Source organism: Panulirus ornatus, chromosome 1, assembly GCF_036320965.1.
Source record: "Panulirus ornatus isolate Po-2019 chromosome 1, ASM3632096v1, whole genome shotgun sequence".
NCBI lineage: Eukaryota > Metazoa > Arthropoda > Malacostraca > Decapoda > Palinuridae > Panulirus > Panulirus ornatus.
In genome coordinates this window covers 78,745,031-78,761,354 of record NC_092224.1, presented here as the reverse complement: position 1 = coordinate 78,761,354, position 16,324 = coordinate 78,745,031, and the positions used below count along the sequence as shown (strand labels likewise).

At 40.7% G+C, this 16,324-nt stretch overlaps 2 protein-coding genes across 6 annotated transcripts in view; one reads left to right on the top strand and one right to left on the bottom strand.

Annotated features, from left to right (window-relative positions):
• Positions 1 to 16,324, bottom strand: part of LOC139750028 (short coiled-coil protein homolog) — a 160,151-nt gene that overhangs the window by 36,599 nt on the left and 107,228 nt on the right. The window contains exon 8 of one of the 4 annotated variants that reach the window (XR_011713074.1): positions 9,203 to 10,220. The exons of 2 other annotated variants lie outside the window; for them this stretch is intronic. The gene's annotated coding sequence lies outside the window, so the exon portion shown is untranslated. Of the gene's footprint in view, positions 1 to 9,202; positions 10,221 to 16,324 lie in introns of those variants that run through there. One more of the 4 variants, XM_071664434.1, reaches the window with a different exon arrangement.
• The window catches only part of LOC139750002 (uncharacterized), a 402,403-nt gene that overhangs the window by 378,816 nt on the left and 7,263 nt on the right, over positions 1 to 16,324 (top strand). For both annotated transcript variants that reach the window (XM_071664370.1, XM_071664369.1), the window contains 2 exons: positions 12,150 to 12,371; positions 12,532 to 12,662. In XM_071664370.1, the coding sequence (XP_071520471.1) occupies positions 12,150 to 12,371; positions 12,532 to 12,662 (353 nt within the window). The remainder of the gene's footprint in view (positions 1 to 12,149; positions 12,372 to 12,531; positions 12,663 to 16,324) is intronic.

Here is a 16,324-nt window from a genome sequence, read left to right as displayed (position 1 = left end):
AGCATAGATGTGCTGGGGATTAGGAAAACCATATTCTTGGGCAGGGTGTGTGAAGTGAAAATGATGAATGCAGGTTATGGAAGGGCATGGAAGGAGGTGTGGTATGGACAGGAATGAATGAAAAATATCGGAGAAGAAGAAAAGAAGGATGTGCTATACTGCTACCACCAAGAGGGTGTTACAGAATATGGATGGAATGGATCAAGAATAGTGTGAGTGAATGGAAAGACTGGGACTGTGAAATATTCATTGGTATGTATATATGCACCTGTGAATATGAAGACTTTATGAGGTAAAGATGAAATGAGGCTTTTCTGGAGGAATATGAATGACTGTTTAAATGGTTTTGAGAATGAGAGAAACATGATCATATTGGGTGATATGAATGCAAAAGTGGGATGTGATGGAATTGGTGAGATAGTTGGTAAATGAGAATGGAAGCTATCTTGTGGATAATTTTGCTGAGAGGGGTTTATTACTTGCAAACACCTTTTCTCAGAACAAGATGATCCACAGATGTACGTGGATGAGGAATGATGGAAGAGAAGAGCAAAAGGCTTTGATTGACTAAGTGGCAGTGGATGAAAGATTGAGAAAGGCTGTGCTGGATGATAGAGTCATGAGAGGATTCTTTGGAGACTTGGAGCATTTTGCGGTTTTTGTTTAGACGGTGATCAGGGAGAGGTGGAGGTATGGTGTAAGGAAGAATGAAGAGGTAAAAGTGTTGGCAAGCAAGAAGATGAATCAAGAAAAATACAGGGAGGAGTATGAAAGGAAGGTAACTGAAAACTTAAATGGAAGTGCAGTGAATGTAGGGATGTAGTTGTGTGAATGAGGTGTTTAAAATGTATAGAGAAATGCTTATAAAGGTTGTAGAATCGGTAGTTGGATACAAGGTAGCAAGATACAGAAATAAAAAGGGCAGTGCATGGTGGACAGAAGAGATTAGAAATGCTGTGGAATATGAGGAAAAAGGCATATGGTAGATTGCTCAGTAGGAATGTACTAGTGTTGGCAAGCAAGAAGATGAATCAGGAAAAATACAGGGAGGAATATGAAAGAAAGGTAACTGAAAGCTTAAATGGAAGTGTAATGAATGTAGGGGTGCAGTCATATGTGAAAGAGGTGTCTAAAATGTTTAGAGAAATGCTAGTAAAGGTTGTAGAATCAGTAGTTGGATACAAGGTAGCGACACACAAAAATAAAAAGGGTAATGCTTGATGGACAGAAGAGATTAGAAATTCAGTGGAAGATAAGAAAAAGGCGCATGTACCAGTGCAAGTTCAGCAAAGGAGGAGGAAATAATACAAAATATGCAAATGGATTGTTAAGAAGCTGATAGAGAAAAGTAAAGAAAGAGTAGATGATGATCTTGGAAGGTTATGTGAAAAGTTTTGTGATAATAAGAAACTATACTGGAAGGAGGTGGAAACAGGAAAGAGGTGGATGTAAGAGTGGAAATGTTGATGTGAAAAGTAAGGAAGGGGAACTGCTGAATCAAAAGGAGAAAGTGAAAGGAAGATGGAAAGAGTATTTTGAAGAACTGATAAATGTGGGAGAAGGGACAACAGCAGATGTCACATGCATGGGTATAGAGGAGGAAGGGAAGAGGATAAGATTGCAGAGGCCTATAGCAAAGAGGGAAGTAAGAAGGGCAATAACGAGGCTGAAGGTAGGAAAAGCACCTGGAGTGGTTGGGATTATGGCTGAAATGCTGAAGTATGGAGGAAAATGTGTGATAGAGTGGATGCATCTTATATGTAATTTAGCATGGAAACAGAAGGTTGTGCCTGAGGATTGGGTGAAAATTATTATTGTTCCTTTATTAAAAGAAAAAGGCACAAAGGATGCATGTAGCAATTATAGGGAATATAAGTCTTAAGTATACCAGGAAAAGTGTATGCACAAATATTAAATGACAGAGTGATGGAAGTGACTGAATGCAGAATAAGTGAAGAGCAAGGGGTTTTAGGAAAGGTAGGGGATATGTGGATCAGATTTTTGTAGTAAAGATGAAAGTGGAAAAGCATTTAGTGAAAGGTATGAAGTTGAATGCAGCTTTTGTGGATCTGGAGAAAGCATATGACAGAGTCAAGTGGAATGCTTTGTGGGATGTGTTAAGGACACATGGCATAGGGGAAAACTGTTGGATGGTGTAAAAGCCATCTAAAGAGGAGCAGATGCAAGTGTAAAAGTGAATGGAGAGCTGAGTGAAAGTTTTGGGATACGTGTAGGTGTGAGGCAGGGCTGTGTGATGTCACCGTGGCTTTTAATGTATATATATATATATGGATGGAGTGATGAGAGAGATGAAAGCAAAACTAGGGAAAAGGGGTGTTTGCAGATGATACTGTGTTGTTTGCAGAGAATGTGTTGTTTGCAGAGAATTAAGAGTTGCAGAAGGTTGTAAGTGTAAGTGGAGGAGATTGAAGGTAAATACAAGTAAAAGTGAAGAAGTAGTGTTTGAAAGGAAATGTAGTGAAAGTATAGAAATTGTAAAACCATATAGAGTGAAAGAAAAAGTGTACTATATTATGCTGTGGATATGGGGGTAAAAGACTGGAAGTGAGGGAATTTAAGCATCTGGGAACTGTCTTGGGTAAGTGTGGTGATATGGCAGGAGAGATAAGGGAGAGAGCATTACAGGGTAGAAGAGTCATTGGGTCCCTTAATAGATCAATGAAGGGTAGAGGTGTAAGTATGGAAGTGAAGGGATGATTAAGGGACAGGGTAGTCTTCCCAACCCTGACCTGTGCAATTGAAACATGGACGTGGAATGAGGCGCAGAGGTCAAGAACCCAGTCTGTGGAAATGAGCTATTTGAGAAGAGCTTATGGTGTGACTAGATGGAATGAACAAGAAATGAAAGGGTGTATGAGAGATGTGGTATAGCAAGGAATGCAAAGGGAGTGTGAATTGTGGAATGGTAGAATGGATGAAATGTAATACATTGAGGTGATTTGGGCATGTGGAAAGAATGCAAGACTGGGAGTTTACAAGGAGAGTGTAAAGTTAAAGGGGTTGGTGTGAGTGGAAGATCACCTGTGACATGGGCAAATAGGATGGAGGAATACTGGAGTGATAGAAACAGAGGAAGAATGAGTGGAATGGTGTATGTGAGGGAGGCTTGTAAGGACAGGGATAAGTGGAGACTCTTGTCATAGCCACCCCTTGATGGGAGTTCCCAGAAGGAACAGGCATCAGAAATATAGATAGATAGATAGTAGGATATGAATATACCAGGGCTTTTCTCTCTTTTTCTTTCATTCCAAAAGAGGGATTATGATTATTTCAATAAGTAATTTGCAATGAATGATGAATAACGTATATTTATTATATATATATTACACTTGCTCGCTTCAGGGAGGTAGCGCCAGGAAACAGACGAACAATGTCCCGTCCACTCATTTATTATACTTTGTTGCTGTCTCCTGTGTTAGTGAAGTAGCGCAAGGAAACAGACGAAAGAATGGCCCAACCCACCCACATACACGTGTATACACATACACGTCCACACACGCACATATACATACCTATACATTTCAACGTATACATATATATATATACATACATAGACATATACATATATACACATGTACATAATTCATACTTGCTGCCTTTATTCATTCCTGTCGTCACCCCACCACACATGACAACCCCCTCCCCCCGCATGCATGCGAGGTAGCGCTAGGAAAAGACAACAAACGCCACATTCGTTCACACTCAGTCTTTAGCTGTCATGTATAATGCACCAAAACCACAGCTCCCTTTCCATATCCAAGCCCCACAAAACTCTCCATGGTTTACCCCAGACACTTCACATGCCCTGGTTCAGTTCGTTGACAGGACATTGACCCCAGTGTACCACATCGTTCCAGTTCACTCTATTCCTTGCACGCCTTTCACCCTTCTGCATGTTCAGGCCCCAATCGCTCAAAATCTTTATCACCCCATCCTACCACCTCCTCTTTGGTCGCCCACTTCTCCTCATTCCCTCCACCTCTTTGTCAATCTTTCCTCACTCATTCTCTCCATGTGACCAAACCATTTCAAAACACCCTCTTCTGCTCTCTCAAACACACTCTTTTTATTACCACGCATCTCTCTTACCCTTTCATTACTTACTCAATCAAACCACTTCATATTGCCCTCAAACATCTCATTTCCAACACATCCACCCTCCTCCGCACAACTCTATCTATAGCTTACGCCTCGCAACCATATAACATTGTTGGTGCCACTATTCCTTCAAACATACCCATTTTTGCTTTCCGAGATAATGTTCTCGCCTTCCACACATTTTTCAATGCTCCCAGAACTTTCGCCCCCTCCCCCACCCTGTGACTCACTTCCACTTCCATGGTTCCATCCACTGCCAAATCCACTCCCAGATATCTAAAACACTTCATTTCCTCCAGTTTTTCTCCATTCAAACCTACTGTCCACTCATATACACATGTATATACATAAACGCCCATTGATGCACATATACATACATATACATATCAACATATACACATATACATACACATACACAGACATTTACATATTGTTACTTGTTTTCCTTCATCCATTCCTGGCACTACCCTGCCCCACAGGAAACAGCATCACTACCCCTTGCTTCAGCAAGGTAGTGTCAGGAAAATAGACAAAAAAAGCCACATTCATTCACACTCGGTCTTTAACTGTCATGTGCAGTGCACCAAAACCACAGCTTCCTATCCACATCCAAGACCCACAGACCTTTCCTTGGTTTACCCCAGATGTTTCACATGCCCAGGTTCAATCCATTGACAGCCACTTTGACCCCGCTATACCACATCGTTCCAGTTTACTCTATTCCTTGCACAGCTCTCGCCCTCCTGTATGTTCAGGCCCCAGTCACTCAAAATTTTTTTCACTCCATCCTTCCACCTCCAATTTGGTCTCCCATTTCTTGTTCCCTCCACCTCTGACACATATATCTACTTTGTCAGTCTTTCCTCTCATTTTCTCCATATGTTAAAACCATTTCAACACAACCTCTTCTGATCTCTCAACCACACACTTTTTATTACCACACATCTCTCTTACCCTTTCATTATTTATTCGATCAAACCACTTCACACCACATAATATCCTTGAACATTTCATTTCCAACACATCCACGCTACTCCGTACAACCCTATCTATAGTCCATGCCTCACAACCATATAGTATTGTTGGAACTACTATTCCTTCAAACATACCCATTTTTGCCCACCGAGATAACATTCTCTACTTCCACACATTCTTCATCGCTCCCAGAACCTTCGCCCCTCCCGCACCCAGTGACTCACTTCTGCTTCCATTTGCTGCTAAATCCACTCCCTGATATGTAAAACCCTTCACTTCCTCCAATTTTTCTCCATTCAAACTTACATCCCAGTTAACTTGTCCCTCAACCCTATTGAACCTAATAACCTTGCTCTTATTCACATTTACTCTCAACTTTCTCCTATCATACACATTTTCAAACTCAGTCTCCAACTTCTGCAGTTACTTCCTTGAATCAGCCACTACAGCTGGATCATTGGCAAACAACAACTGACTCACTTCCCAGGCTATCTCATCCCCAATGTACTCACCCCTCTCTCCAAAACTCTTGCATTTTCCTCCCTAACCATACCCCATCCGTAAACAAATTAAACAACCATGAGGACATCACACACCCCTGCCACTGACTGACATTCACTGGGAACCAATCACTCTCCTCTCTTCCTGCTTGTACACATCCCTTAAATCTTTGATAAAAATTTTTGTCTGCTTTTAGCAACTTACCTCCCACAACATATATTCTTAAGACCTTCCACAAAGCATCTCTATCAACCCTATCATATGCCCCCTCCAGATCCATAAATGCTACATACAGATCCATCTGTTTTTGTAAGTATTTCTCACACACACTCTTCAAAGCAAACATCTGATCCATACATCCTCTCCCACTTCTGAAACCACTTTGCTCCTTTGCAATTTGATGCTCTGTACATGCCTTCACCCTCTTAATCAATACCTTCCCATATGATTTCCGAGGAATACTCAACAAACTTATGCCTCTGTAGTTTGAACACTCACCTTATCCCCTTTTCCTTTGTACAATGGCACTATGCATGCATTCTGCCAATCCTCAGGTACCTCACCATGATCCATACATACGTAGAATACCCTTACCAACCAGTCAGTAACACAGTCACCACCTTTCTTGATAAATTCTACTACAATACCATCCAAACCCGTCGCCTTGCCGAATTTCATCATCTGGAAAGCTTTGACTCACTTCTCTTTTAACCAAACCATTCTCCCTGACCCTCTCACTCTGCGTACCACCCCAACCAAAACACCCTATATCTGCCACTCTGTCATCAAACACATTCAACACACCTTCAAAATACTCACTCCATCTCCCTCTCACCTCGTCACTGCCTGTTATTAGTTCCCCACTTGCCTCCTTCACCAATGTTCTCATTTGTTCTCTTGTCTTAACGCATATTATTTACCTCCTTCCAAAACATCTTTTTATCCTCCCTGAAGTTTAATGATACTCTCTCACCCCAACTCTCATTTGCCCTCTTTTTCAACCCTTGCACCTTTCTCTTGATCTCTTGCGGCTTTCTTTTATACATCTCCCAGTCTTTTGCACTCCTTCCTTGTAAGTAATGTCCAAATACCTCTCTTTTATCTTTCACTAACAACTTTACTTCTTTATCCCACCTGTCACTACTCCTAATCTTCCCACCTCCCACCTTTCTCATGCCACATGCATCTTTTGCACATGCTATCACTGCTTCTCTAAATACATTCCATTTCTCACCCACTCCCCTCACGTCATTTGCTCTCACCTTTTGCCATTCTACACTCAGTCTCTCCTGGTACTTCCTCACACAAGTCTCCTTTCTAAGCTCATTTACTATCACCACTCTCTTCTCTCCAACATTCTCTCTTCTTTTTTGAAAACCTCTACAAATCTTCACCTTCGCCTCCTTAGGATGGTGGTCAGACATCCCTCCGGCTGCCCCTCTCAGCAAATTTACATCCAAAAGTCTCTCTTTTACATGCCTATCAATTAAGACGTAATCTAATAATACCCTTTGACCATCTCTCCTACTCACATGCGTATACTTATGTAAATCTCTTTTTTATTTTATTATACTTTGTCGCTGTCTCCCGCGTTAGCAAGGTAGCGCAAGGAAACAAACGAAAGAATAGAGCAACCCACCCACATACATATGCATATACATACACGCCTGCACACGCACATATACATGCCTATACATTTCAATGTATACATACATATACATACACAGACATATACATATATACACATGTACATACTCATACTTGCTGCCTTCATCCACTCCTGTCACCACCCCGCCACTCATGAAATGGCACCCCCTCCCCCTGCACGCATGAGGTAGCGCTAGGAAAAGACAACAAAGGCCACATTCGTTCACACTCAGTCTCTAGCTGTCATGTGTAATGCACCGAAACCACAGCTCCCTTTCCACATCTAGGCCCCACAAAACTTTCCATGGTTTACCCCGGATGCTTCTCATGCTCTGGTTCAATCCATTGACAGCACATCAACCCCAGTATACCACATCGTTCCAATTCACTCTATTCCTTGCACGCCTTTCACTCGTGTATGTTCAGGCCCCAATTTCTCAAAATCTTTTTCACTCCATCCTTCCACCTCCAATTTGGTCTCCCACTTCTCCTCGTTCCCTTCATCTCTGACACACATACCCTCTTTGTCAATCTTACTTCACTTATTCTCTCCATATGACCAAATCATTTCAATACACCCTCTTCTGCTCTCTCAACTACACTCTTTTTATTACCACACATCTCTATTACCCTTTCATTTCTTACTCGATCAAACCACCTCACACCACATATTGTCTTCAAACATCTCATTTCCAACACATCCACCCTCCACCACACAACCCTATCTATAGCCCACACCTTGCAACCTTATAACATTGTTAGAATCGCAACCATATTACATTGTTGGAACCGCTATTCCTTCAAACATACCCATTTTTGCTCTCCAAGATAATGATCTGGCCTTCTACACATTCTTCAACACCCCCTCCCCCATCCTGTAACTCACTTCCGCTTCCATGGTTCTATCCACTGCTAAAACCACTCCATTTTTTCTCCATTCAATCTTCCCTCAACCCTACTGAACCTAATAACTTTGCTTTTATTCATATTTACTCTCAGCTTTCTTCTTTCACACACTTTTCCAAACTCAGTCACCAGCTTCTGCATTGTCTCACCCAAATCAGCCACCAGCGCTGTATCATCAGCGAACAACAACTGACTCTCTTCCCAGGTATTCCCAATCACCAGTCTTTTTTCAGCACACAAATCTACAGCTATTCACCATCTCCATTCACAACACAGAATACCCCATGTACACCAATTTTACCCTCACTGCCACATTACTCACCTTCACATTTAAATCACCCATCTCTAAAAGCTGGTTTTGTGCATCAAAGTTGCTGACACACTCACTCAGCTGCTCCCAAAACACTTGCCTCTCATGATCTCTCTTCTCATCACCAGGTGCATAAGCTCCAGTAATCTCCCATCTCTCTCCATCCATTTTCAGTTTTAACCACATCAGTCCAGAATTTACTTTCTTACACTCTATCACATACTCCCGTAACTACTTTAGTAGTGCTACTCCTTTCTTATCTCTAGTCCTCTCACCAACCCATGTTGGGTATGAATGTAGAGCTATCAAAAGAGTACTTTATGTCTCTGAGGGTACGCCCATCACATCCTGTGGTTTTTCACTTAAGGTCCCCAGAATATCCTTAGGAAGACACAAATCTGAGGTCCGTAAGGTTCAGATTTCATTACCTAATCACCGAAATTAATGCAAGAGTTTCTAAAAGTGAAAATCCGATATGGCGACAATTATAGCCTCCCCTTCTAAGATAGGAAAAAAAGTCAGCTCCCATATAGAGATAGAGTTACCAGTAGGTAAATCAGATGCTACTGAAATGACCCTAAATGCTACTCAGCTTTTGTACTGTCATTATATGAACCTAGCCTTTGATTGTACATATGATCAATCAAGGGACACCTATAGGGTTACCATATGAACCCTACATTAAGAGAGCTTCAAATGCTGCCTTATGAAGTAAAATAAATTTGCCTCAAAGTGGGACGTAACACTGATGTTATTCACTTTGCCAAACGCCTCGTACCCCACAGCTAACATTCTCATTGCTAGGGAACTTTTCCTAATGTGAGGGTGGTAAGAGTTATTGTTAAAAACAGCAGCTTAGAGATTCATTTATTGATGCATGAGCTGTGGAGAGAGATACATAGCTACAAGCCCGCATTATTCCAAAAGGAACGTAAGATATAGAATGCACTTGAATACCATGTTAATGATTATTCTGTATTGTGAGCATGAACATTACAAGATATCTAACGTGACCTCTGAAGTTATTTCCTTTTTAAATGCTTTCTGCCTACTGTTGTTACTTGTTGGCTCTTTTAAAGAGGTGTATTCATTATTGTAAACTGGTTACCCCCAGAAGTGAGAAGTCTCCTTCAGCAAAGCTGGATCACCATCAGTGGATGAAAGAAAAGGAATAGAGTGTATAAAAAGGTGTTTCTGGGCTCCATCTGCAAGAGGTTACACCATGAATGAAAAGTCACCTTTGGTGAGGCTGTGTCATTGGGTGTACAGTTTTGTCAAAGAACTTACTCCAAAGGAGCTACAATTCATTGGTACCCATTGTAAACAGCATGGCCTGAGGCTGCAGGAGCTGTTAGAAAGAGGTCGTGGATAATACCAAGACTCTTTCATGGATATTGGTCCAAGTGAAATTATAATTGATATAATTAGTGTCAAAGGAAGATAATGACATTGTAAGTGCAGGAGAATAACAAAATGGGTTCATTTGCAAAGTAAATAGTTATTGCAATTTGTAGTACAGGATACTAAAAGCAATTGATACAGTTTATTACATAGAGTTCTCAAGGGGGTGCACTGAATATCCAAAATTGTCAACATTTCAAACACTTCTTGGTTCTGAATGTTTTGGATCTGGGACACTCAACTTAAGTAAAAGAATCAAGAAAAAGAATTATACTTGAGGTGAAATTAAAGGTTTAGAGCTATTGAGATGCTGATGAACAACCATTGGACATTGGTAGAGCACCTGGCTTGGTTCCCATAACTGTAAAAAAAATTTAATATGTAGTAATGCAGACATGATTAAAGAAAGTAAGCAGAATATGACACCATTAAGTGTAAACAGAAGTTTATGTACACCTCCATCTGCAGACAGTCCTGCCCTTTGTCCACCTAACTCCATCGCCTACCCTTTTACTTCAATGCACATCTTATGTACAGGGCTCACTTGTCACTTTCACTTGTTGAGCACTTTTGACTCATGTTTTGGTGACTACAGCTGAAAATCATGATATGAATGTAGCTGAGAATGTACTTTAAACAGACACAGTGGCAACATAAGTTGACTTGAAGAGGTCTGGTGTGGAGTGCAACCAGTATGACACAAAGTAGTACATTTGGAGTCTGATTCCAAAGTCATGTCACAACTTCATGACTTCAGCAACTCAAAATATAACATTGTATAACAGAGCAGATTTGTTTCCTAGCCCTTAAAATCCAGAATAAGCACACAGCTGACTGTGCTAGGAGTGCTAAAAGTTGTAAATGTAGTGCTGATTCTCATGAGCTTTTTTTAAACTACCTTCCAATAGTAAGACATTTATGTCGTTAGACCTTCCAGTAGTAAGACATTTATGTTGTTAGAAATTGCCTTCCTTTGATCCCAATGTGGGCAGTACATGTGACAACTCAGGGATGCCTCAGAACATAAGCTAATAACACACTTCACCCAGGGAGTCAACATATCATCCATGGCCAGATCAGGTATTTTAGCTCACTTTTTTATGCATAACCCTTACTATTACATATCTTTCTTTCATTGTACCATGGAAAACAAAATTTTGATGATGCTTATCCTCAGAAATCCACATTTACCATTTCCATACCACTTCCTTGGAAATTTGCATATCAACTTTTGCTCTCATACCATAGCCATGTTTTCTCACTTAAATGTGTGTACCTTATTTTTTTTTCCTTTTGTATGATTGAAAATTTGGAGGACACCAAGCATATAAGGGCAAAACATCATCGTTATATTGAGCAATACATACAAGGCCTACCTGTATTACATTAACCCCTTTTGTGTGCAAGTGATTTTATTGACCTCCCCAAGTACACTAAAGCAGCAGTCATTTTCTTCCTGTTTATGAAAATTTGAAAAAATCATAAAAACAATTCTACAGAATTATGGCAGTACATCATGCACCATACTAGCTAGTCTTATGTATGCGTTACTTAAACGTAAATATTTATAACTTTTTCGTGTATACATTTGGGTGTGGACAGTATATTAAAATCTAAGTTTTGTCTTTTATTATGAATTAAGGGTTAGCTATTAATTGTCCTGGAAAAATACACTGCTTGCTTGGCCAGTCACATGCAAAGGTGACATGGCTGTTACATGAGTGGGTATCACAGACTCGATGAGTCCCTAGATAATGCTCACAACATCTGTCATGGTGACTAGGTGCTACTGAGACCTCCAGGTAGCTGCATTGACTCATCTTTTGTTTGGGATGCCATTGATGGCCAGCGAACATTGCCTGCAGTGCATGCAAAATTCAACTTTTGGTGGAAAAATAAACTTGCAGATTGATGCTCATTGCACCCTGCTACATAACAGTGCATACATGCCCATAAGATCAAAAGGGTTAAAACACCATTTAGCAGTATGTGGCTGCATCTGGCAGGGGGCATCAATGTGTTGAACCTTTGTTTACACTGTATAATAACTTTGAACTCTTCATTTGGAGTCATTAATAGCAACAGACACTGCCACATTGTATGATTTGATGTACAATATACATGATATAAAATGTATAATTGAAAGATTTTCTATTTGCTCCTAATTCACTTTAGATAGGGGCACCAAAATGCTCTTATACCCTCTGTTTGTGGTTAGGCTTAAGAAATTCTTTCCATTACGTTTCCATGTCCGGAGTATGCACCTTAAACCAAAATTCCCACTCCTTAGGTGACAAAGTTGAATTTCAAGGCCCATGTGGAGGATTTGAATATGAACCTAACCAGCTGGATGAGCTGACACTGTTGGCATCTGGGAGTGGTATCACCCCAGGCATGCAGCTCATTCGCTACATCATGAATAACCCTGATGACAAAACCAAGATTAAACTCCTTTATTATTCAGAAAGTTATTCTGAGATCCTCTATCGTGAAGAACTTGATCAGTATGCAGGTAAGTCAAGAGAATTAGGAGTATGAAACACAAGTCCCTTCCATGAATTTTTAGTTTCATTCACTACTTCCTCTTATAATAATAGCATTCACCAGTTGGTATGCCCTAATATTTTCATTTATATGGTATATGTTAAATAATCTTTTTGGTTTGTCAACAGCCAAGGATAAGCGACTGAGACTTGTATACACATTGGGAGAGGCTCCTGAGAACTGGGAAGGTGAAGAGGGCTTCATAGACACAGACATGATGAAGAAACACATTACCAAACCCAACAGCATTCGGCATAAGGTATATTGTGACTAATCTAAAGATCTTTGCTATTTCTTCTTGATATAGATGATGACCATGCAGATGAGCCATGGGTCCAGTTTTGATACCAGTAAGTGTCCTGTGGGCATTTAGTTTGTCTATTGCTTTTTGATGATTTTTATTGTGTGAGGAGTGGGTGTCATGTTTCCTTCGTCTGTTTCCTTGCGCTACCTTGCTAACGCGGGTGACAGCGACAAAGTATAATAATATATATATATATATATATATATATATAATTTTTTTTTCTTTTTTTTTTTTTTTGCTTTGTCGCTGTCTCCCGCGTTTCTGAGGTAGCGCAAGGAAACAGACGAAAGAAATGGCCCAACCCACCCCCATACACATGTATATACATACGTCCACACACGCAAATATACATACCTACACAGCTTTCCATGGTTTACCCCAGACACTTCACATGCCTTGATTCAATCCACTGACAGCACGTCAACCCCGGTATACCACATCGCTCCAATTCACTCTATTCCTTGCCCTCCTTTCACCCTCCTGCATGTTCAGGCCCCGATCACACAAAATCTTTTTCACTCCATCTTTCCACCTCCAATTTGGTCTCCCTCTTCTCCTCGTTCCCTCCACCTCCGACACATATATCCTCTTGGTCAATCTTTCCTCACTCATTCTCTCCATGTGACCAAACCATTTCAAAACACCCTCTTCTGCTCTCTCAACCACGCTCTTTTTATTTCCACACATCTCTCTTACCCTTACGTTACTTACTCGATCAAACCACCTCACACCACACATTGTCCTCAAACATCTCATTTCCAGCACAGCCATCCTCCTGCACACAACTCTATCCATAGTCCACGCCTCGCAACCATACAACATTGTTGGAACCACTATTCCTTCAAACATACCCATTTTTGCTTTCCGAGATAATGTTCTCGACTTCCACACATTCTTCAAGGCTCCCAGAATTTTCGCCCCCTCCCCCACCCTATGATCCACTTCCGCTTCCATGTTTCCATCCGCTGCCAGATCCACTCCCAGATATCTAAAACACTTCACTTCCTCCAGTTTTTCTCCATTCAAACTCACCTCCCAATTGACTTGACCCTCAACCCTACTGTACCTAATAACCTTGCTCTTATTCACATTTACTCTTAACTTTCTTCTTTCACACACTTTACCAAACTCAGTCACCAGCTTCTGCAGTTTCACACATGAATCAGCCACCAGCGCTGTATCATCAGCGAACAACAACTGACTCACTTCCCAAGCTCTCTCATCCCCAACAGACTTCATCCTTGCCCCTCTTTCCAAAACTCTTGCATTCACCTCCCTAACAACCCCATCCATAAACAAATTAAACAACCATGGAGACATCACACACCCCTGCCGCAAACCTACATTCACTGAGAACCAATCACTTTCCTCTCTTCCTACACGTACACATGCCTTACATCCTCGATAAAAACTTTTCACTGCTTCTAACAACTTGCCTCCCACACCATATATTCTTAATGCCTTCCACAGAGCATCTTTATCAACTCTATGATATGCCTTCTCCAGATCCATAAATGCTACATACAAATCCATTTGCTTTTCTAAGTATTTCTCACATACATTCTTCAAAGCAAACACCTGATCCACACATCCTCTACCACTTCTGAAACCACACTGCTCTTCCCCAATCTGATGCTCTGTACATGCCTTCACCCTCTCAATCAATACCTTCCCATACAATTTGCCAGGAATACTCAACAAACTTTTACCTCTGTAATTTGAGCACTCACTCTTATCCCCTTTGCCTTTGTACAATGGCACTATGCACGCATTCCGCCAATCCTCAGGCACCTCACCATGAGTCATACATACATTAAATAACCTTACCAACCAGTCAACAATACAGTCACCCCCTTTTTTAATAAATTCCACTGCAATACCATCCAAACCTACTGCCTTGCCGGCTTTCATCTTCCGCAAAGCTTTTACTACCTCTTCTCTGTTTACCAAATCATTTTCCCTAACCCTCGCATTTTGCACACCACCTCGACCAAAACACCCTATATCTGCCACTCTAATATATATATATATTATCCCTGGGGATAGGGGAGAAAGAATACTTCCCATGTATTCACTGCATGTCGTAGAAGGCGACTGAAAGGGAAGGGAGCGGGGGGCTGGAAATCCTCCCCTCTCGTTTTTAATTTTCCTAATGAAGGAGCAGAGGAGGGAGCCAAGTGAGGATATTCCCTCAAAGGCTCAGTCCTCTGTTCTTAATGCTACCTTCTAACGCGGGAAATGGCAAATAGTATAAATATATATATATATATATATATATATATATATATATATATATATATATATATATATATATATATATATATTCTTTCTTTCTTTTTAAACTATTAGCCATTTCCCGCGTTAGCAAGGTAGCGTTAAGAACAGAGGACTGGGCCTTTTTTGGAATATCCTCACCTGGCCCTCTCTGTTCCTTCTTTTGAAAAATGAAAAAAAAAAACGAGAGGGGAGGATTTCCAGCCCCCCGCTCCCTCCCCTTTTAGTCGCCTTTTACGACACGCAGGGAATACGTGGGAAGTATTCTTAATCCCCTATCCCCAGGGATAATATATATTAATATATATTAAACCTCTTTGTTTTTCTATTTTTTCTAACATACACTTGATAGACATTTTTTGCTGTCTTCACTGTATATGAGTGTAGGTGTTAATTTCTGTGTAAACCTGTCTGTGATACTTTCTCCTCAGTCCCCGAGGCCCCGTGTGCTAGTTATGTCCGTATCTCTGTTGGTGGATTTCATGGCCGTCGGCTGCTCATGCACCACCAGCAAGCCAAAATCCATATTCGCTAAACACGCCATGGAATTAATTTACTGGATATTCCCTCTATGTTATATATATATATATATATATATATATATATATATATATATATATCTATATATATGATCCCTGGGGATAGGGGAGAAAGAATACTTCCCACGTATTCCCTGCGTGTCGTAGAAGGCGACTAAAAAGGGAGGGAGCGGGGGGGGCTGGAAATCCTCCCCTCTCGTTTTTTTTTTTTTTTTTTTTTTTTTTTTTTTTTTTTTTTTCCAAAAGAAAGAACAGAGAAGGGGGCCAGGTGAGGATATTTCCTCAAAGGCTCAGTCCTCTGTTCTTAACACTACCTCGCTAACGCGGGAAATGGCGAATAGTGTGAAAGAAAGAATATATATATATATATATATATATATATATATATATATATATATATATATTTATATTTATTTATATCATACTTTGTCGCTGTCTCCCGCATTTGCGAGGTAGCACAAGGAAACAGACGAAAGAAATGGCCCAACCCCCCCCCATACACATGTATATACATACGCCCACACACGCAAATATACATACCTACACAGCTTTCCATGGTTTACCCCAGACGCTTCACATGCCTTGATTCAATCCACTGACAGCACGTCAACCCTGGTATACCACATCGCTCCAATTCACTCTATTCCTTGCCCTCCTTTCACCCTCCTGCATGTTCAGGCCCCGATCACACAAAATCTTTTTCACTCCATCTTTCCACCTCCAATTTGGTCTCCCTCTTCTCCTTGTTCCCTCCACCTCCGACACATATATCCTCTTGGTCAATCTTGACCAAGAGGATATATA